Source organism: Clinocottus analis, unplaced genomic scaffold (genome assembly GCF_023055335.1).
Source record: "Clinocottus analis isolate CAN_PGR_092001 unplaced genomic scaffold, fCliAna1.0.p SCAF_24, whole genome shotgun sequence".
Taxonomy (NCBI): Eukaryota; Metazoa; Chordata; class Actinopteri; order Perciformes; family Cottidae; genus Clinocottus; species Clinocottus analis.
Genome location: NW_027175976.1, coordinates 2489896 through 2513164, shown reverse-complemented (window position 1 = coordinate 2513164; position 23269 = coordinate 2489896). Strand labels below are relative to the sequence as shown.

General features: G+C 49.2%; 1 protein-coding gene across 1 annotated transcript; it reads right to left on the bottom strand.

Moving 5' to 3' along the window:
- Window positions 1-100: 100 nt before the first annotated feature.
- On the bottom strand, window positions 101-22796 carry nalf1a (NALCN channel auxiliary factor 1a). Its single transcript, XM_068590538.1, has 3 exons — window positions 21611-22796; window positions 4006-4177; window positions 101-2861 (listed from the first exon to the last, which is right to left on the bottom strand). The coding sequence occupies exons 1-3, from the start codon at window positions 22295-22297 to the stop codon at window positions 2563-2565; spliced, it is 1158 nt and encodes a 385-aa protein (XP_068446639.1). The 5' UTR covers window positions 22298-22796; the 3' UTR covers window positions 101-2562.
- Window positions 22797-23269: the final 473 nt, after the last annotated feature.

The following is a 23269-nucleotide window of genomic DNA, read 5'->3' as shown; positions in this document are numbered from 1 at the left end:
ACAGTGGGACAAAAAGCACAAACACCAGTAATGTTTAACATAATTTATATTTATTTTCTTTTGAACAAAATGTTAATAAATGTATTTGTTTTACGTCCAAAAAAGATCATGACTCGTGGGACGCATTTTTATAAATAATTTCATCCAAGTCTTTTGTAGAAAAAAAAGAAAGTAAATTAGCAAACTAAAGCATCTCTAGTATGACAATATGACAACTTTATCATAATTTTTTTCTCTATATTTGAACCCTTTTCTCAATTCAAGCTTCGTTATAATTTTTTTTTCTTTTTTTTTAGTGTGTAGATTTCTCTCAAGACCTCATCGCGTCTTTTTAACATCCAACTTAGTCCTACTCATCAACTGACACCACTGCTGTAGACAACAGAAGAAAAAAAAAATGCGGCAAAAATCTCAAAAAACAGACGAGAAACCAAAGGAGGCGAACAGAAAACACAGTGAGATTCCAACAGTGGGAGGAGGGCAGGGAGGAGGAAGAGGAGGAGGAGGTGGGGGGACATATTTACAACAGAAAGGACAAGGGGTGTGGTGGTGGTGGTGTTAGTTTGGGGTGTGGTTCATCTGCATAGATCCACTGGACTCGGATGGCGAACAGAGATCGAAGGGACGAAGCGCTGACGTGAAGGCCGAGTACATCCGCGGCTGTCTGAGGGAATGAGGGTCTCTTGGTTGGTTTGTCACGGGAAGTAAAACCCAACGGATCACCGAGCAGACATGGAGGGGTGTGTGTGTGTGTGTGTGGGGGGGGGGGGGGAGCTGCAGCAGAGAGACTTATTTTTGGTATATCACTCGTTGGCATCAGATTTTAAACGTCAGGGCTTAATCAGGTCCTCGTTCAGGAGGGTTCAGAGGGGTTTTAAAGTGTTTACGGACCCCCACCCCGCGCGACGCCGCCCTCGTGGCCACGTTCAAAACAAACAAACGGAAAAAAACTGGATGGATCAGCCCTTTGAAAGCTCCTCGCGCGCCAACACCAACACAGCCCTTTGCTACACAGCCTGCGAGAGACTGCGGTGGATCAGCTCGTCTGAGGGTATTTAAGAGTCGACGGACTGACTGATTGATTGATTGATTGATTGATTGGCTGACTGGCTGGTCACCTCGTCTGCGATACAGAACCGATGACAGCGCTGAAGTGGACCGTCTCTTCTTCTGTGACGCAGCAGAGAGGCACTCAGAGATCTGGGGACGAGTCGCTCAAAGCGGGCGCCGCCGTGTGCACAATTCATCATCGGCACCTCGCAGCCGCTCAGACCCGTGCGTTTGGCGGGGAGCGCAGTGCACCCGGGCTCGTGCCGATTGACCATCGGCAGGCCGAGGCGGTTGTTTTTCCCTGCCGATACGAAGGAACTACACCGTCATAGAAAGCACGGCCCTCCATCTGCCGCGGGTCCTTTTCCCCAGACGCCGTTAGTGGTGCCACAACGGATCAGTGGCTCGTAAATTACCTTTTCATTTTCCAAAAGCATGCGTCTGAGGTGTGTTTTTAGTCGTTTAACCCTCCTGGCGAGGTGCGCGGGCGGAGGCCAACAGTCCGGTTGCTACGTGTCGCTGAGCCACGACCTCTTTCGGTGGATGCGATCCCACCCGTCGGTTTTGGTCGGATCCCCTCTAAAGCTGAAACTACAGACGCTCTAACTTCTGTTTTTACCGTCACGCGATTCCAGAAAGTCGCGTTTTCCCGAGCGTCCGCTTGATAAATGAGGCCTCTGGTGTTCTGGCATCACGCAGCCGTCCTCTAGAGTCCCACGCGACTACTCTGAATGCTCTCCGGGCCGCCGTGCGAGGATCACTCCAGAGACCAGAGCGCCGCCGCTTCCTGTCCGACGCCTCTCAGAGCACTTCAGGTCCTAACGGGGGAGGGGACCGAACACAAGGCTGAACGTTGAGAACGTAGAGGAACCACACACACACGTTCCGGGTCTGCAGGATGATGGATGAAGCCCCGCCCCTCCCACGACCCCGAGTGGCATCGCACACGCTTTTGCGGGACGATGCCGTCGAGGTGATTGAGAGCAGGAAGTGGAACACAGTTGATATGTTAAAAAAAACAACTAAACATTCTGACACCTGAAAGAAATGCAGCAAAAATCGAGAAAGAAAAAAAGGTAAGTGAGTGCGCGACACTTCATCGATGTCCGTTTGTCTCCTTTGACGTGCCGTCCATACACACGGGAAACGCCAGGGGAGAGGGAAAGGGAGGGAGGAGGGAAGGAAAGGGAGGAAGGAAGGGACAATATGCTAGAAAACATTTGGGTTGGATAGAAACAATGAGCAGGTTTCAAGTGGCAAGAGGTCAGTCCTTCAGCGGGCGCTTCTCAACGCCTCGGTTCGGTCGACGTCCAATCTCCGGCGCCCTCGGCTCCAGTGAAAACCCTCCCGCTCCCCGCGGCCGACGGCTCGTCGGCGGGCGAGGTCGTAGAGGCGTCTCCGGCGCGTCTCTCGCCGGACGTGTCCCCCGGCAGCCCGCCAAAACAAATGAAGAAAAAAAGAAACACACGGGCGTCGCTCCCACGCGAGCACCGGCTTCAACCCCAAAAAGGTTCACTCCTCGTTAGAAGCGCTCTCCTCTGGCGAGAAAATGGCCGCCACGCCCACCAGCGTGGCGTTGTGGGAGGCCGAGATGATGATGACAGTGTGTAGGAGGACGAGGGCCAGCAGGCAGATCTTCAGCCGCCCGCTGCACAGCCTCGGGGTGGCGGCGGAGGTGACCGAGGCCCCCTCGGGCTGGCAGGAGGAGGCAGTCCTTTTTAGTGTCCCGCCTGAGGGGCTGTCCATTTTGGAGTCCCATCGGACGTCGCAGCACTCGGCCTCGCTGTCTGGTTGTTGATCTGCCAGGAGCCCTGAGAGAGAGAGAGCGACACGGGGGAGAGAGAGGATTACTGTTTGGGCGCAGCTTCTTTTTATTTGTTTTAAGTGTGTCAAGGTGATTTGGGTTTCGCCTGTGAGTCACTTTGACCGGGACATTTTTATGTATTCTCATGCGAACATTTCTTGATAATATGATGACTATCCGTCTCCGAAATCAGAGAGAAGTAGAGCGTCTGCTGGAGCCGACAACCTGCTCCAGTTCGCTTTCAAAACAGCAGCGTTCGGTCTGCTCGCTTTAAGCTCGCCGGGTCTCGGCCCGCGGCGCCGGTGACCCCCAGCTGAACTGTGAGTAAAGGCAGAGCGTGACCCGGACATTTTCCACATATTTTACAGATTTATTTTGGTTTGGCAGCTTTGTTATGACTTCAATTTGAGCATTTTTAACATACTTTTGTCTGTAATTTTTCTCATTTGAGTGGTCCATGTGCTCGTGTGTCTCCTATTCTCTTGAAAAGTGCATTAGTACACGTAGTAGACTGTAGTAGTAGTAGTAGTAGATTAGTACACGTAGTAGACTGTAGTAGTAGATTAGTAGAAGTAGTAGATTAGTACACGTAGTAGACTGTGTGAAAGCAAAGTATTAACATTAATAAATGGAGCGTTTTTATTGTTCAATCCCATTAAAGACAAAGTCTTTTATTCACGGACATGAAAGGACCCTCGTTGTTCATATTTAAACTGTATGGAAATCATCAGAAAAGGAGCGTTGAATTCATATTTCACACAGAAAAAAAAGAAAGATAAACCTTCAATCCCCTTCCCCTTTTCTCTCCGGCCTGTAGCTCTCTAAAGAGCATCGACCGGGCAGAACCCGGCGTGTGCGTCGGCGCTGCCCGGCCCCTCGTGGTCACTACTGTAACCGCAGTAAACGGCTCCATCGTTCCCTTCATCGCTGCTGAAGTGTGTGAGCTCCGGCCGCGCCACTAGATGTCATCAGAAAGCCTTCGGAGACGCCGCTCGCCTGTTTTCTTTCTCTTCCTGGAGGAACACCATCACCCAGCAGATGCGGGGAGACACACGCTTGGTAACCGCTCACTGGCGGAGACCACGCAAACGCCCACACACACACACACACACACACACACACAAACACACACGCGCACGGTCGGTATTAACCTGTGCAGATGAAGCTGGGGCTGCCGCCGTGGATCAGGTCCTCGTTGTCGGGCAGGATGAACGGACAGCTCTGCTGGACCTCCAGGCAGTACTGGAGGCACGGCACCTTCCTCTGGCAGGACAGCTGGGAGGTGGGGAAGTACTGAGCGCACAGCCAGGGCTTGTAGGCCGACTGAGGGGGGAGGAGAAGAGAGGAAGTCATGAATGCGCCGTCCAGGACCCGACAATCTGTTGAGTCGCACCTCCAAAAACACACTGGAAAAGTCACTGCGCGTGTATTTAAAGCATCGGATACAAAACTTCCAAAATGGATACCCGGCTCTTCATGCATTAATGAAAGCTCAGGAGTTATGAGCCGAGGCGAGTCTGCAAAGCAAAGCCTTCTGGGAAGTTGAATAAATCTTCCCGCGGAGCATGAGCTAAGAAAGTAAAGCATGCCAAATACAGTGGTAATTTGCTTCTTTATGGGGTATGGATCGGGAGAGACGGCAGGTAGTAGATGTAGAACCTTTATTTCATAAAAGCTAGAGGCACTTTAACACCAGACTGGGGCTGAAACTAACTTTTTTTCCTCAATTAATCAATTCCCACAGGCCAAGGTGACGACTCCTGTTGTGAGTGTGCGGCCAACGGTTCCAAATATATTCATTTTACTGCCTTATGAGAGAAAGAAAAGCGCCACAGCTTCACTGACGGTTGGCTGGAACAATTTAATTGCACTTTTACTTGGAAAAATTACTTAAACGGCTTGTATCGATTGTCAAAGCGAGACATTGCTACAGCACACAGCCACCGAGCGGTTTGTCAAAACCCTTCAAAAGAAGCTGCTTGGATTCACTTTGGTTTCTTGTGTCCGTCCCTCCTCAGAGTTATTCTCATTCTCAGGATGTAATACGAAATGCACAGACGTATGTGCATAAGGAGGCAGATGGTGACATGTAATAGCCAAAGCCTCGGGCTTGGAAAAGCTTAGCAAAACAAAATGAACCGAGGGCAGACCACAGTCTGGATTCATTTTCATTTTTAGCCATCCCGTCATGTGCTTTTTTGCGAGGATTAATACCAGAGAAGGGGAATAACAGCGACAACAACAGCAAAAACAGGAAAAGCACAGCTGGTCCTGGTACAGGGGCCCGTGATCAGATGCGTTTGGACCCCGCTCCCCTCCTGGTGGGGCGAGAGGCTGAGCAGGGGAGTATGAGTTGTTAAATAAAGTTTGTTTATTGCAAGAAAATGACAAAGTATGCTCTGGAACATTGGGACATTTCACAGTTGAACTCATGAAATCACCAGATAGCGAAGTCGAGTAACAGACACGCAGGTTTACGCAGGAGGAGACTAAACTATTAAAAATGGAGCGGTCAGATCCGCAGCCTGAACTATAATGAACTCCTGAACTGTAAACATCATTAAAGGAAGTCCTGTGTGAGGCTGGCCGCGTGGAGACGATTACATCTGTCCCGTCAGAGCAGGAGCAGCACGGCGTGCAGGGCCCGGAGAGGCCCGTCCAATAAATAATACAGTGGAGGAAATGTGCTGCTATTAAGTGATGGAGCGCGTTAGGAGAGAGCCATTTGACTCCCTGACATATTCAAGCAGGAAGCTGCAGCCGCCTTTTCCCAGTCATGAAACCCCGACATCACAGAGCTAGTGGCAATCAGGTGATTACAGAGTGGGAGAACACTGACCTTTGAGTGGGAGAGTTACACCAGCAAAGTGTCTGTCTTTAGAAATATGCTCCGCTAAATAGGCAACGATCTACTGTTGTGTGAGGTCGCTTGTTTATTATTTATGAACACACAGATGGGAATTCACAGGCGGCCGATGCAGAAGTGTCTTAAAACGGGATTTCTTTCTCCGGCCACCAGGGGGCGACTCCCCTGGTTGTATAGAAGTCTTTATAAATGACTTCTTTCTTGATGTATTCCCTCAGTAAACATTGTACACATGAGTTTATGAGTCAAACAGACCATGAAGCAGGTGATGACAACGCGCCGCCGCTACCAGAGCTGTGTACGGCGTTTCTACGTCGGTCATTTCAAGATGGCGACGGCGGAATTGTCAAACTTGAGGCTTCAAAAAGTCGACTGGTCTACAAACCAGTGGGGTGACGTCGCGATGGCTACGCCCACTTCTTACACACAGTCTATGATGTAATCAGATTGGTAAACGGGAATATGTGACGTCACCTTTTCCTTTCCTGTAAGGCCCCGCCCACTTCAAACCAATAAAAACACCCAGAACCTCCACCGCACCCTGATAGAAAGGTAAACGTGCTCCTCCCCCAGCGTCCCTCGCCCTTTCAAATGCTGCGAAATCACATGGGGGTCTGATTAGCGTACCGCCATACAAGGATAACAAACACCGCACGGGCAATTATAATAATTATAACAATCTGATTACGGCGATGCTGATGGGAATGATAACGACGAGAACAGCGTGGACCTGAATGCTTTGCAAAATCAAACATGTTCCAGACACGCATGACTCCTCCTCGGTACCGGAACAAGCTGTACCGCGAGGGGTTAAATGCTTTACGCTGTTTTCCAGGAAATACACTGGTCCTTTCGGAAAAACAACATCAGCGCCTTGATGGGCGATCCGTCTCAAGCTGCCGGGTTTAAAACGCTTTCCTCTGGACTTTCTGTCCTCGTGGACACTTGTTCGTCTGCTAGAGGGTCGTGGGACCCGGATCGTTGATGAAGTGCGTGTTTTGGTTGGGTATTCGGAGGGTTTGTGGTGTTTTTCAGTGCGGCGACTTCCCGTCTGCTCAAATGGGTGTTGTTTAATTCACGATGATTTAGCATAAATTCTTCCCAGCTGTGAGATAATCCGTCTAGGGATGCTGCGGCTATCAAAAGAGAACCAAAACAATACGAGCGCAGCCAGACAGGAAATCTGGGTCCTCCTGAAGATGTATGCTGGCAGTTGCCAAGGTAACATCTTTTTCTGCTTTTCATTAGAGCTCAATGGGTGCTGCCCCGCTCTCTGTTGGTTTTCTGTTTGTGTGCACATGTTTAAAGCGCACAACCAGGTCTGTGTGTGTGTGTGTGTGTGTGTGTGTGTGCGCAGCGTGAAAAGGGAAGCGTATGAGAGCAAATTGAGTTAGTCAGGAAGCAGGCCCAGAGTCTGATTTGATCAGTCTAATGTGTGATCAGTGTGAATGGGAACCTGGCACTCAAAAAGCCTCTGTCGCCATGCAGCTCAGTCTGCTTCAAACAAAGTACTGAAGCCCGGAGACGCCGACGGGAAAGACACCGAGCCGGCGACTCCTGCAGCCGATTCCAGACGCCGCGACCCGGCGCTTCACCCCGCTCTCAGTGTCGCATCAGCCGGCGCTTCCTCTGTTCAGAAGGGGAAATCAAGACAATCCTGAATTTTTAGACGTCGCTGCAGAGATGTGAAACGCACCAGTGAGACCCTTCCTGCCAGTGCTTGCATGCAAATCTTTTTAAAGCCTAAAAATAACATTAAAAAAAAGAAAGAAATTAAGATTCAAACGCTGACGCTTTGGCAGATAAGTGTCAGCAGAGCTGGCATCTGAATTTCACCACAGTGATTATTACTATTATATAAGAAGCAGACTGGAGAACAAGTGGTGGACTGCTTCTTAGTTTCTTTAAGCCCGCAGTACAACATACTGCTCAGAACAATCAGACACGTTACTGCGACTAAGCAGTACATATATTACTTTGTCTTTTAGGTTTAGTTCATTAGCTTCAACCAAGAAACCTCAGACTTCCCTCTGGAGTCCACCCTGAACTAGAAAAAAAAGGTATCGGGTGGTCCAAGATATTCTTATCCCTTGAATTATCTGGGGAAAAGGAAATAAACGACAGCATGGTACGGCGGCTATTGCATAAAAAAGGATGACGAAAAGGTTTGCACATATTTTGGGAAGCAGCGTCTCAAGCTGCTAGGCTAACTAGCAGGAGTGGATGCTGCATGTACTACAACTTGCAAGTGGAAGTTAGTTAGCGTAGCATGAGTGGAACCTGCTCAAAGTAAAACTTGGAAGTTGCTAAACCTAGCATGAGTGGACACAGCTGGTAGTACAACTTGGAAGTGGGAGCTAGTTAGCGTAGCATGAGTTAAAGCTGCAACTTCAACTCATAAAGTGGAAGCTAGTTAGCCGTAGTTACTAACATGAGCACTGATTCCCACACAGTATTTCTTATTCATGTTATCTAAACACCTGAGTCATTGGCAGCTCCCACACACACACCAGTGTTGTGTTTGCTACACATTATAGAAGCTTTAATGTTATAGCTGGTGTTAGCTGTCCCTCTTCCAGGATTCCAGTAGACGTGATGGCAAACGGCCAAACTGTCAAAACACGGAGCAATGAATGGACCATGAACCTCAGCAAGTCGTACAGGACCAATAATCTGAATCAAAACATGGAGGAACTCTGAGTTTAGTGGGCTTTCAGTCAGTGCATACGCAACCCCGACGTCATATTGCCCTCAGATGAACCAGTACTGGACCGGCGTCGTGAGTCAGAACCAAAACATTGGAGCGTCCTCTTTTCGGGGAACACAAATTGAACCAAATAACGACACAAGGTCAAAACAAACACTGCCGCTTTCACCGCAACCAATTCCATCTGAATGCACCCAGTTTGTGTCCCTGCCTGGCACACAATATAATTGGCAGCTTGTGCATCTGATACCTGCGAGATGGAGGAGGGAGGGGTTCTGCTCGTGTGCTGTCAAGTAGCATCAATCAATCTGAGAGCGGAAAAACATGCTCAAATCGAATGCTGGAGCAGACGTCTCTGCGGGGAGTATTTGTGTGTGTGTGTGTGTGTGTGTGTGTGTGTGTGTGTGTGTGTGTGTGTGTGTGCGCGCGCACTATTTCATAATGTACTGATGCTGCAACTAGCAGATAGCGAGCCGTGCTACATGCGGTGCTCAATGTGATATGAATTAGCGACCAGCAGAGAGAGAAATGTCACGTTCACGATGTTTGGAGATGACCCCTCTCAAAGGCTACAAAGCATTTCCTCTCTGCTTGGCTTCGGGGGAAACCCACAGCTCGGCTCAGATGGATCACACACACCTCCCCCTGTGATTTTTGTGTTGTAAAAGCAGGTCAGCTTTGGTCATTCCACCGGCATCCATCGGTTCGGCCCGGGCCGACAGCTCCTGTTAAATCTGACACGCACAGCGGCTGTGCCTCCACGCTGCGTCGCAGGGCTTCCCCCTCGCCATTCACACGCCTGTCATCCCACACAGAGCGAGCCGCGGGGGGAGCTCGCCCCACGCAGGCGGCGGGGTCGTCGGCGTTTGTGCTTGAATGTGCGAAATTACCGCCGCGAGGAAAACGCCACGCTGACACGACTGAGAAAAGAAGAGGAAAAAAGCAGCAGACACAACATTAAAAAAAACACAGGAGAAACACTTATCAGGGCATCCTTTGCAAAATAAACTTTGTAGTTTCTTCAGCTGTCAACAATGACGACACCAACTACTGCGAGGACACACACAAAAACTGCTTTATACTTCAGTACCCCCAAGAACAGGGGTCACCAATCGGCGGGCGCTGTCTTCTCTGGACCTGGACCGACACGAGCAGCTGCACGTCTTGTAAATCACCTCACGTGATCCCGCTCAGCTCATCAGACATGTGTGTCGCGACCCGATCGAGAGACCAGAGCCTTAAATGACGGCTCTAAACCAGTGCGTCGCATGTGTTCAGAGGCTGTGACGATTATTGAAAGCGGCGAAGTGAAACGACCACGACGAGACACGAAAGCGCGCACATCTTTTGAGCAGACGTACCCACTCGCATCCAAAATGAAGGCTGGGAAAATAAACAATCTAAAAGCTGGATGTGATCAGAATCCCAACGCTTTAATTCACTGCCCAACAATGATGTGAACAGAGAGGAGCGCGGAGCTGAAACAAGTGGTTTAATAATCACAGATAAAGCCCCCGCACACACATTCACCCTTTTAGAATATGAGAATAATATAATATTGAAGCTTTTTGGGGTCACAGGGCAAGGACAATTTCGTTAAAATCATATTTCTAAAATTAAGTACTTTATTTTAAGATAAACAGTTTTCAAACGTGTTTTGTTACGGAGCCTATTTTATTTTTAAATGCGTCCCTTATGAACTATGAGTTGAATACCGCTGACTTAAAAGTATATTCGATGACCGCAGATCCACTAAAGATTCATCTGCATCTTCTAAACGTTAGGAAATGCAGATTGGTGTTAAAAAAAGGTAGAAGGTTTTATGAAAACATCTAATTTCATTAGCAGTAATGTGTCCTGGGGATATTTATGAGAATATTGACAATACAGTCTTAAAAAGTAATTACTAGGGAGGGGAATAGTGAAGATAAAAGGGAAAGAATAAGTGGACTTTTGTTAACATGAGTTTAACAGCTATGCCACGCGAAGTCAACTAAAATATGTATGTATTTTGTGTCCATATATATACATAATGCATATAAATACATGTTTCCTGTTGATATATGTAGATGCTTCTGCATTAAAAGGAGTTTTTTCCCACTTTCTTGTTTTTTAAATAGATTTTTATGAGCAAAATAGTTGTCGCTGGAAGAATATTAAAAAATAAACTGATATTTTCGGGGTTATGAACCTCACAGTGACATGTTCGATGTGGAAGAACTGATGACTGTAGAGAATAACACATTTGTAGTTTTTTTTTGCAATTTGTGACGTATTTCTTTTATTACTTGCCCGGAGACGCACTCCCCAAAAATCAAGTTGACCGTCCTTGTGCTGGTCCGCTGCCGGGTGTGTCGGGAACTTTAACTCAACACGCTGCCTTAGTATCAACACTCTCTTTCTTATCAGCAGGACAGCGTCTCTCACACACACACACACACACACACACACACACACATTAAAGTGGAATAACAGAGACGGCTATAAAAGGCATATGAGTCAGCTGCAGAGTGAGATCCCAGTTAGGAGCTGAATGACACAGATCATTGCCACTCACACAAATCACGGCCGCAGGAGATCGGCAAGCGGCTCTCACACTACCTGGGCTGTTTTTGTGTGTTTGTCTGTGTGTGTGGGGAGAGTTTATAGTGCCATTATTGTACTGAGTGTGCAAAAAGATGAATTCCTGATAAATTATATGGGGTCTCACCTGGTCTATTTCATAAGACATTTTCAAAAAAGGGTATGTCCACATGCCCCCCCACACACACACACACACACACACACACACACACACGTGCACACGCACACACACACACACACACACACACAACATAAAAGGAACTGACGAGGTGTTGTTGACAGGACTTTGATGCGCTCACGCTCACACTGACGCAACCCCAGGATAATCCGGCAGGACGGGGATATATAGGGGCGTCTGTTCTCCTGCATTGATGTCCGCGTTTATTACATCCCATCCTCCAGTGATGTAACAAATCAAGGCGCTGGTTGTGTGTACATGTGTGTGTGTACGTGCGTGTTTCTGGAAAATGACACTCCGAGGCAGAGAGCATTCTTCATCGAATTAGATGGTTTGCAATCTGGGTGCAACCCTTGTTTGTACGTCCGCCGTGTCATCTTCCAGCAACAAGTGTCCTTCAGGGAGCAGCCGGGTCAGCGAGGGGTCTGAGGACGCACGGCCACGTTTGACTGAGTGGTTTATTTTCAGAGCAACAATCTGGAGAGCGATGGCATGAAGGTCTGGGGAACGGAACGAGAGAAATCGGCCCGAGCGTTAAAGACGTTCAAACCGTACTTTGTGTTGCAGTGAACTCCCGTCGGAGCGGAGCACAACACTAATTGAGATGTGTTCAAATGTGATCTCGTAAAAATGGAGTTGTTGCCAATAACCGTGAATAAACGCAGCTGTGAAGGAGACGTTTGATCAGCAAAATAACGTCGACATTAGAAGAGAAATGTGGAGCTTTTTAAGTCCTGCCAGGGAGCAGCTGTAAATACATCATCAAAGCCATTAACACCAAGATGTTCTGTTAATTAAAGTATTAACTATTGAAATAAAATACAATCATGAATGTCATTTCAACTGTGTGGTTGTTGTTGTTGTTGTTTTTTTTGCAAACCCTACAATGAATGAAAAGGTGTTTAAAGTATTTGGCAGTTTAAAGAAAAGAAAAAAATATTTTGGAGCCTTGCTGTCAATTCTAGATCTTAAAAATGAAATTCGGAAGATCAGACAAGAGACACAATCTTCTAAATTAATCTTTCAAAGTCTCAAAATATGGAATATATATCAAAATGTCTCAAAAGAGAACGACGACAAAGAGAAGCGCGTCACAGAACACTCAATGTGTAATAAACCAGTTACAACTTCATCAAGAACCAGCCGCCACACGTTATTTTCAACTTTCCACTCCCGAACACGCCCTGTGGGTGCACCTGAAATCTTTCATTTACACCTTTTGTTGGTGCAAATGTCTATAAATACACAAACACGTAGCGAAACTGAAACACACAATGAGGAGCCGTGTCGGTTTCTCAGAAGCGAGTGCGTCAGCGGCGGCAAACAGAGGCCTTGATTAGCGATCCATAAACGGTATCGACGGGCCTCTGGTGCTCTTCATGTCCTGGCTTCCCGCTGGAGGACGGGGTCATCCCCATCGCGTCGTGCAATGTCGCAGTTGAAACAAGGAGATATTTAAACATTCGCTGTTCCTTTCCTTTACACGGCTTGAGGGATTGAGCCTTGGTCCGTCTTTAAGAGTCCAGACGGCACCTGATCCGCACCACGGAGCTCTTAGCTCGCGACCCGTCAATCGTATTGACGGCCCCGAGAGGCTTCCAGGAACCCTGGACCCTTTCACTGGAAATGCCCCGTCCCTACCTGCCGCCCGCCCGCCACTTGTTTCCCCCCCGAGCCGTGCTTTGCTGATGAGTTCTGAGAAACAGCGTGGTCATGAATGTGTATGGCGGGATTTGTTTCCAGTGCGTCCGTCAGATTAGAAAGCAGGTGCGTCTGTAAAGATCCTCTCTGCTGCGGGGAACCAAGCTAATCTGGATAGATAGCAGGTTGCTTAGAGGAGGAGGTGGAGGGGGGGGATCCCTGTTGGCACGCCTCCAGCTCTGCAGCTCTCGTCCTCCAAAAGGCTGGAGGAGTTCACTCTCAGCTGGATCAGAGCTCGGGGAGGCTGCTGAGCGGGTCAGGGCGCTCGCCATCGACGCGGAGCCGCCCGCTGAGTGGCTCAGGGGGCCGGACGCCGGACATATTGACCGAGCCCGCCCCCGAGATGTCGATCTGCGATAAACAGATAAAGGGCCGAGCTCCTCTGTTCAATCAACGGCACCCATTCAAACTGTAAGCTGTTGGAGTTTATCTCCAAACTGCACCGACAACAAACACTGCTCTTCTCCAGGAGGCGCCGCTCGTCACAGCAGTCCCATGGACTTACTGGTCACGTGACCTCCGTACTTCAGTAACGCCACGTCCGTATTATTCAGTAGTTTCTAGAAGCAATATATGTCGCCATCTTTTCCTGAACTTTAACCAGTAGTTTTGTTGCCTTAACATTGAAAACTTGCGCCACACGACCTGGAGATGCCCACTCTCGTCATGACACATACGCATGCCGTCAGTCGCGATCACCCCTCCGAGGTAAATACTGAGAAAGCCGATCATTATGGGCTGAGTGTTGGCTGTAATGACAGTGAGGGAATGAGGAATGACAGGTCTCGGGGGAGATGGGTGACTGTGAGCAATCAGCAGATAGATTTATTGGCCTGGAGGGTCCAGAAAATGTGAAAGATCATTGTGCGAGTGATGGAGGGCAGATAGATCACTGTGGTCAAGGCGGCGGTCCTTATGCAACACCGTCAGCGTGAACATGAATCTGCCACCGTCTGAGAACAAGGGGAGAGGAAGTGGGGGGCATTTATTCAGGAAACAGGAAGAAGCTAAAGCTAAATAGTGTTTACTTGCCAAGAAGACAGCTGTACTCTCTCCGACACCGGTCTGGTATCTCACACGTCAGAAATGTAAATAAGAAGCTCTCCAGGAATGAATCATTAATATACAAGGACAAAGTGAGCGTGAAACAGCCAAGAGGCCTCCCGATACGCCCACGATCTCCCTGCGATGATACGCCCCCCCCCGCCTCACATCGCGGCCTTGTGACTGCACGAGAACCTCGCTCATATCTCTCCGGGACATTTTTTCGAGGCTGGATTCGTTTACCATCATCTGGTATTAGTACAGGGCCGATGAGGTGTGTGTGTGTGTGTGTGTGTGTGTGTGTGTGTGTGTGTGTGTGTGTGTGTGTGTGTGTGTGTGTGTGTGTGTGTGTAAGGCCACAGTGACTTTGACCTTCGCTCACCACATGCTAGCTCTTACTTACTTCTGTTAAATTGAATACTAAAACGCTGACGTGGAGTTTTTGGGATTCCTGATAGCATTTCTGTTAAATTACCTCGGAACCATATGATGCAGCTGAAAGAAACATGTTTTTAAAACAGTTGGCAAACATGGAGAATATTACTGTGTAAATTGCATAACCTGAAATAAATAAAAACGGTTTTGTTTATGATGTACTTCCTCTGCAGAGCGCCTTCTGCGCCACCAACTGTTCCCTTTGTGTTCCTTTGTTTACGCGGCCTTACCTTAAGTTAAAAAACGACACGCGCCGACATGAAAAGAAAACCTATCCGAGTCGGACTGATCCCATCACTCAAACCGGTTTAAGGTGTTTTAACCAACAAAGAATCCGATAACGAGTCCTGATGCATCTCGTGCCGCTCCGTTGCACTGGCTGATGTTCCTGCATCACTCGTTTTACAATGAAGCAGGGCTGTAGTCCAGACCGGATTACGCTAGTCCAGGTTATATCCAACTGCACCGCGGTGGGATGCAAAGAGGAGACGCTGGTAGCAGCTGATGTGCAACTGATCCCCAATCAGCAGCCGGAAACAACCTGATGAGGAGCCGAGCCGGAGAGCAACGAGGCACAGGACTCAAGTACGGGCTCAAGTACCACACACACACACACACACACACACACACACACACACACACACACACACACACACACACACACACACACACACACACACACACACACAGTAGTTTGTTTTGACTCAATCCCACATACTCACTATCGAGCACTAAAAGTGGATCTGCAGCCAAAAATAGTCCCAAACAAATACTACTAATTCCTCCTAAAGTGCTCATCTTTTTTTGGAAACTACTGGGCTCTTTTTAAAATATACATATCTGTGAGCAGCGAGTGCCACCGAGACATTCGTCCGGTGGTGAGGCGGAAGAAGATGGAGATAACGTTGGCTGACAACACGGCTCCGGTTGGACCGGCCGCACGTCGTACAGGTCACATCCACGTATTGCATGAGACAGAAAGCAGCCATCACGCATTGCGCAATTTAATGTAAAGAGCTGCACGGCGGCCCCGCTGAGCGCGGCGCTCTCAGAAACAAGCCGCGTGCCCAGTGACTGACAATTCATTTACCGGGAAACATCATCCTCAATCACCTTAATGGGCCACACGGAGCTTAACGCAGATTCTAACCCTTTACCCAGTCCACTGTACGCACATGCAGGCCTGCTTCAAAACAGCTTTGGCAAAAAAGGGGGGGAACAGAGAGAGAGAGAGAGAGAGAGAGAGAGAGAGAGAGAGAGAGAGGTGGCGTACCGGGGAATGAGGGGAAGTCGGATAATCCCATTAGTGCCAAGTGGTGCAGGGATTTAGATGTGATCATGTGGAGGCACCCCACAGGATATCAGAGTTACACAGTCATCAGTTTCCCCATCTGACACCACCAGCTGTGGACGATGCCCCCCCCCTCCCCCCCTCCCTTTGCCCCAAACAAGGACACAAAACCTCCGCCCTGCTCCTGCATGTTCTACATCAGTTAAATACAGCCCGCTGCGCCCGGGATATGTATTCAGGCTTATATCTGCGCCTGTTGGAAATAAATAATCCATTCAAATACTGATGCAGACAATATGACTGTTAGACTAATTGATGTCATGCCCATGAACGTATGAAGGTATTAGTCTGACCCTCAGGTGTTTCAGTCTGGACACCCTGCGTGCAACATCTTCATTCGAAGCCAAAGTAATGAATGTTTTTACTGTAATTACATTTTGGTTGTGCTCAGGAGCGCAGCAACTAACCGTGAGTCATCTCCAGGGAAGATTTGTATTTTAAGAATGATTTTTTTATATATCTGTGTGTGTTTTTTACTTGAACTGATAATATGTAGCAGTTGTGCTCTTTCTGGCTTTTAAAGAGGTCTGAGCGAAACACAAAGTCTCTTCAAATGTGTAGCAGAAAGCCTGCGTCACGTCTGGAGACTGGAGTTTAAAAGGCCACCGAGTTGCATTGTGGGAAAAGGTACTTTGGGAGCCACAGCTGCTGCCTTTCTGTCCAAGTCAATGGAAGTGCGATGCTACATCTCTGCAGTGACTCTTTAACAAACACTGCTGTTAGCCGTTTAGCAGGTGCAATGTTTACCGCCTGAGTTTAAAGTGTTGACACGCTGAACACAAACCACAGCGGAGGCTCATGGGAACGCCATCAGTTCCATGAACGGGATCCTCCTTCGACAAAGTGACAGCGTGGCTTTAATTACAATCTCCACCTTTGATTGACGACGTGACCGCGTGCGGGAGGAATGACTTCACATGGCACCCATGATGGAAATGCCACAGAGGTTAAATGAGGTCTATTAATTGGGTAACCCACTTTACTGCCCCCCCCCCTCCTCCTCCCTCCGACAACCCTGCTGCATCTCACGTGAGCCGAGTGGCTCTCCCTTCAGTTAAAAACAACATGGAAGCGCTGCTGTGCACTGCAGCAGCTAGCCTTCCTCCCTCCCTCCCTTCCTCCTCTCCCCGGCTCATTGGCATGCCGCTCAGGGATCCAACCATTCATAAAAAAAAGGGCCGTTGTGGAGCTGGCCAAGCATCTCCAAGGGACAAAGCCCTCTCCAAGGTCAGCGTTCACATCCGCCCCGCGGGCGTAAATCACACATGTGAGCGCCTCCGTGTGCAACCTGGACGGACGGCCGATGCAACAGCATGTCGCTCATTGAAGCGCATGAGGCGGCGAGTATGAATGACGAAAATAAAAGGCCAGAAAATCACAGGACATGAAGGCAAATGAGATAATGAGTGTTTGTGGCCATATCTTGTTGTCAAGCACAGGACGCGGGGGAGACAAATCAAAGCTACTTATGTGAACACACACAGTATTGGTGCTCCACATGAAAGGATATACCTCTGATATAACAAATATGTTGTGCAATTGAGTTCATATCTGCCCTAGAGCAGGTGAATTACTGTTTTTTTTTACCTGGCAATTCAATTCAGTATATTTTGTAAAGCTCAAAATCACAAATTTGCCTTACAGGGCTTTACAATCTTTCCACATTCGACATCCTCTGTCCCGGGAACTCTGCGGCGGCGAGGACCGAGCTAAATGTTTGTGTCGGCTAACATTCTGCACATTTTAAGAAACTTCCTTATCAGCGTCGATCGGTAGAACCTGAGCTTCTAAATTAAGATTTTGAACCAGGTGACGGCGCAGGAGGAAAAGTCAAGCTATCTTCAAAGTTCTCACAGTGCGTCCAGAGGGTGGCGTGCACGTCAGCGCCAAATTTCACAGCAAACCGCTCAACGCTTGTTGGGATATTTCAGTCTATAGGCCATGCTGCTGGCTAAAAGTGACAAATCTATCGATGCGGTCGCAGCCCGACCTTTTTTGAAGTTGGAAGGGATTAACGTTTTTCCACATTTTGGTGAGACTTTGGTTAAAAAAAAGGACAGATGTTAATGTGGAGCTTAAGCCTCTTTTCAAACCCAAAGAGGGAAACGCACGACTTCACGATGCTCCGTCAAACTGAGAAGCGATATCCTCGCTGCGGCGCATCATTTGCTGAGTGGCAGAACCGTCCACTGTTGTAGATGAGAAGGTAACGGATGAAGAGGATGCAGCTTGGTCTACCTGAAGCACACACACAAACACACACACACACACACACACAGGTCTGGCCCAATCAAATAGGCTCACGTCGTGACAAGACATCTTCCCCGTCATATATCGGTTGGAGGAGCTGCCCAGCTTCTCAAATGAAGGGCGAGAGAACGCGGAGGGGCTCGGCGCCAATCGATAGGGATCAGGCTCTCGGTATTACTGCCACCCGTCCCCTCGGCTCAGAGGGAGATCAGAGCAATGCAGATGTGTGCGCGGTTGACAAGGATCTAAAAGAGAGGAGGACGCTGTCCTCCTTTTACCGCTCGCGCACAACACCGGCTAAGATTAGACATTCAATTGGACCTGGAGCGTCTGTGTGCGGTTGGTCTGAAATCATCTTACGACGTAGCGGCTTGCAGAGAGAGAAGAACCGGCTGGTTGGGCTTCCAGGGACTCTGAGGGAAGAGGGATCCGTACCTTAAACTCACAAACGGGTGAAACACCTGTGCAGAGGCGCTCAATGGGTGTCCTCGGGGACCATTAGTTGCATTAGTTCACTGTATTTAGTTTGCACCAACTTCATGAATTGACTTACATTGAAGCACAAGACGGACTGAACAGAATAAAAAAGGCCTCCATACAAATACAAACAGTATTAATTAAAAATATGTAAATCTCAACGCGGCCCGCGGGGCCCCTCGGGGCCCTGATTGCCGATCCAACCGTACGACATAGCAGCATCTCTAAATGTGTGCATGCAACAAATATTCCTTATTGCAACGTGCACGTTTTGCTGTCGCCCTGCAAAAAAACGGACGCCGGTGACGGCAACCAGAGCCCCGAGAATCGGTTGCCAGCGTCTCAAAATGGTTGCCAGTCTTGACTTGACAATAGAGCCGTGTGACGTCTCCTTTTTACAACTTGTTATCCGTGCCCACTTCAAACCAGTGAGGGGAGCACTTACACCCTGACATTTTCAACCAAACCACTAATAGATCAGAGAAAAACAATCTGCAGGTTTATTGATAATGAAAACAACAACAAAGCGCCGTGTTTTTAGACTTTAAAAAGCCGCTTTTGTTCCAATTCAGCCCCTTTCATAGTTGTCATTGATTATTACAGACGCATCAGTATGTACGTGACAATCGTGCCCAGAAATCAAATCGTAAAAAAAAGAAAAAAGTAAGGCTTTTGCACCTGTATGACCAGGTGATCGTGCTCCTGCACTGCAGGGAGCCTCCACATTGTGCTTTTTGAAAAGCCAGGTGGGATTCTGGGAGATGTTTTGATTCACACTAAAAAAAAAGGAGGGGGGGGGAATAAATAAATGCTGCTTTCAAGTCAGCGTAGGCGCGTCGGCCCGGGTTGTAAATGCGGCTGACCCCGCTGCCGGGATGAACGGGTGGGCTTTTTGCAGGCCGGCGGGTAGTGGAGGACCCCACCGCGAGGAGCAGCACGCCGTGTGACGCTCCACCTCGGGGCGAGAGGAATCAAAGCGCCGCCCGCGGGAGAAAAAAAACAACCCACCCCTCCGTGTCAAGCATCAGCACCTGGAGTGTCAGAGACCTTCCTCCGGTTCTGAGGAACAAGAAAAAAACAACAACAAAACATGCAGGGATGAGAGGATGAGGACCGCCATGGCTCCTCGTAGAAGGCAAAGAGGGCAGCCGGCTACTTAAAACCACAGCGCGCCATTTTCTAGGTTTTAGGGTGATGGAGAAGGGGGGGGTCATCGTTGGAAGGAATTAGCTGGCGAGGATAAATGAGTGTCGAGAGGTGAGCTCAGAGGGATTATGTAGATTCAGCCGAGGATGGGGGAGAATGTTACAACATTTTCTGCGTGGTGCTTCATACCGAGAAGGAAAACTCTGTAGTTTAGATCAGGCTTCACCGACTCAACATAGGTTTAAGGCCCTCGGTGTGATGATTCATGGGAAATAGCAGAACTGGGGCTGTGGGTGGTCATTTGTCTGCTGTTGGTTAATCAGACAAATCTTTTCATCCGTTAATCGTCCGCCCAAAAAAGTTCCCAGAACCCAAAGTGATGTCTTCTAACGCCTTGTTTTGTTGACATAAAAGTCCAAGTCGTGAGTTTATGCCGATTTTCGACAAAGAGGATCAGAGAAAGCAGCTGTCGATCACTTTTCTTCCGATCAACTGACCGATTAATCTCTATTCCGAACAGAATAACCGGCGGTAAACTCACCCCGTATAACCCGACTGTTAGAGCATGAGATACGTGAAAGAGCTCATTTGTGTGTGTGTGTGTGTGTGTGTGTGTGTGTGTGTGTGTGCACAAAGAGAGTGTGTGTGTGTTTAATAATAACAAGAAGAATTTCTGGCTTTTTTATGAACGCTGCAATCATCTTTTCCTCCTGTGAAACAACTAGAGAAAGTCTGTGTCGTCTTTGCAGGGATTAAGACATCCAACAGAGGAAATAAAAGAACGCAAATCATCGTTTGATGAATGCAACACACACACACACACACACACACACACACACAGAGTGTTCCTCCTCCTCTAAATGTAAGCTAGCTTTGCAGTCCAGGCCCAGTGGCTCCGTCTATGTCGCACTGGTCTTGTACCAGCAGGCAGATGGCCTTATTAGAATCGCGTTTTGACGCCTATATGCGCGTGTCTCTGCCACCGGTTGGGTGAATGGAGGCCATCTGGGATTGGCCAGGGCTTCTGTGAATGGAGCCCGGGAGGGGTGGTTGGTGTGTGTGTGTGTTTGTGTGTGTGTGTCTGTGGAGGGACGCCATTCAGCACCATGGAGAGCTCTGGAGCTTTCCATGGTGCTGAAAACAGCCTCTCGTGGCTCAGTGGGGCCTCTCCACGTCTCCATGGTCCCCCGTTACAGAACCGGCCCTGACCCCGATGGCACGTGACATTGTGCCCCCCCCCCCCCCTTCCCTTCCCCTACAGGCACTGACACGAGGCCTGTGCGCGGGCCTGGTAATGAGCAAACACACAAGATGCGCTGAAGAAGGCCTCCCGCCACATTAGGCAGGGAAACCACCTCTTGACTTTAATGAAACGCTCTCGATATGGAGTGGGGGCGGCCATGATGAACACCTGGCGGACTGCGACAACCCACACACACACACACACACACACACACGCACACAGGCGCACACGCAGGAGTTGTTTGCATAGGCCAACAGCTTCCTTCCTGCTCATTAAATCGTCATAAACGTCGCGGCTATTAAAAAAAAAGAAGAAGAAAAGCAGCTTGTGCAACAGTGCGGGTCTAACAACCCCATCCGGGTTATCGATGGCTAATCGGTGGGGAGCGGGAGCCGCAGGAGGCGTCAGGCGGTCATCGGTGTCGAAGCCCGGGTGCAGAGGAGAGCGAGAGCGGGGAGCTGGAGAAATAACTCTGAGTGCTGCAAAGAAATAGTGTAAAAAAATGACAAAAACACTAGCAGGGGCCTCCATCTGCACATTAGCATGGGGCCTAAACGCAATGAGGAGATGAATGAACATGAGGCCCGGAGTCTCCTTGAATCTGTCATCCGTCTCCATGGCGACAGGAGGAGGGGGAGGAGGAGGAGGACCAAAACTGGCATCTATCCGGGCCCAAATCAACAGATGGCCACCACCTCCACCTCCTCTCTTCCCCCCCATCCCCCAAAGCCTCCCCCTTCCCCTCCCTGTTCCCGTCCCCTTGTCTGCAGCCTACCTTGCACTGCTCCATGCACGTCCTCACCGAATATGCCCCCGGCTCGTATTTCTCCGTCAGGAGCTCAAAGTCCTCGTACTTCTCCTGCGCGTGCTGGTCGTAGCGCTGGTACGCCTGCACGCACAGGCTGCATCTGGTCGTGTCGCCGTCGCCGAGCACGTCGAGGCTGCAGTTCAAATTGTCCGGACTCGTCGACCCGTAGAACAAATCCAGCAGAGAGTAGGAGTTACAAAAGGAAAGGTACAAATCGCTCATATTTACAGCCGGCGTCCCCTCTTTGTCGTGAAGGCCCCCGCACAAATGGTCGGCGTCTGCGAAAGTGAAGCAGTTCGGAGACAAACTATCCCGGTGGCAAGTTTCAAGACGCCACACATGTTTGGTAGAGTTTCCTATAAAAATAGCATCTGGGGTTCCTCTGAGGCTGCTGTGTGCTGAGTGGGTCTGGGGTGAGAGGAGGTGGGAGGACGCGAACTTGACCCGGGTCCGGGCCAGCTTGGCCTCGGCGCAGAACCACAGGTGATCAGAGAGGAGGATGGTGAGGAACAAGAGGGATGCCAAGGACAGTCGCCATCTCTGCGCCCTCTCGGAGTCGGTGAATGGCTTTTGGTTGTCGCGGGGGGGCTCTAGCCAGATTTGGAAGCCGTCGTCATCTTCTTGCTGCCAACACGTCCCAGCACCCCTGGTCATATTTTGGGAACCGGCCGACTCCACCGTGGGGGCTCCTCTGCCGCAACAGTCATTGACGTGGGGGTCCGCTTCGCGTTTTCCTCCCCTCGGAATGTCAGGCGGTGGGTTGTCCCGGCTGGCCTTCGCGTTCAGCGGTAATTCCCATTAAAATGAGCGTGGGCCGGATGGGAAATTAGACGCTGGCGACCACGGGCCGCATCCTCCATGGCTGACCGGTGAAGCCGCTGTCCTCCCGCCCGCCCCGAGCTCCTCGCCGCGCCGCTCCGCTCCTCTGCGTAGCCCGGACTCCGTTTTTAGAAACACTCACCGACGCGTTTTTACGTTTTCCCCGGCCTCGGTCGTGCAGGGACAAGGGCGCTATCCTCTTCCAACATGGCGAAGCTGGTCTGCCTTTGTGTCGGCGGATGGGCCTTCAGCCTGGTACGGACCTCGTTTCTTTTTCAAGCCCTCGCCGTCTTCATCTCGCTGCCGTTGTCAAGTTGCCGCCATGTTCGCCAGGAGACGGTGTGTGTTTGCAGGAAGCTGAGTTAAGTCAGCATTTCCGGTGGAGGCCTTCAGAATAAAGGTCGTGTTTATTTCGCGCCTGTGACACTTGTTGTTTCGTGAGTCCCGTGATGTGAAGCGATGTTTCCCGACCTCTGATTACGAAACTGGGTTTATTTGTGACCCAACAAATACACTTTTATGTAACACACCTGAATGTGTTTATTATCTCTCTTCCCCTTGTTTGACTCTTCATATCAGGAGACGCTGGCCCAATATTTTGTGAACTGATCGAGGCTATTCCAGGATCCAGCTTCTGCATTTCAATAAACGTGTTTTAGTAGTTTTAATGTCCTCTTAAAGATTTTTAGACACACACAAAAAACGTACAGCCTGCTGGTTCATCTACAAATGTATCCTCTATTACACAGCATTGGAGCAAATAGTGCATCCGGGACTTCTAATCCCCAGAGCATTATATTTAGTGCA

What these genes read in the sequence shown, in the direction of transcription:
- nalf1a (XM_068590538.1), bottom strand. Translation starts at nt 22,297, where the DNA reads ATGACCAGGGGTGCTGGGACGTGTTGGCAGCAAGAAGATGACGACGGC. An exon ending in CGTGCATGGAGCAGTGCAAG is followed by an intron (nt 4,178 to 21,610) that starts GTAGGCTGCAGA and finishes CTCCCCCCTCAG; the next exon opens with TCGGCCTACAAGCCCTGGCT. An exon ending in CCCCAGCTTCATCTGCACAG is followed by an intron (nt 2,862 to 4,005) that starts GTTAATACCGAC and finishes TCTCTCTCTCAG; the next exon opens with GGCTCCTGGCAGATCAACAA.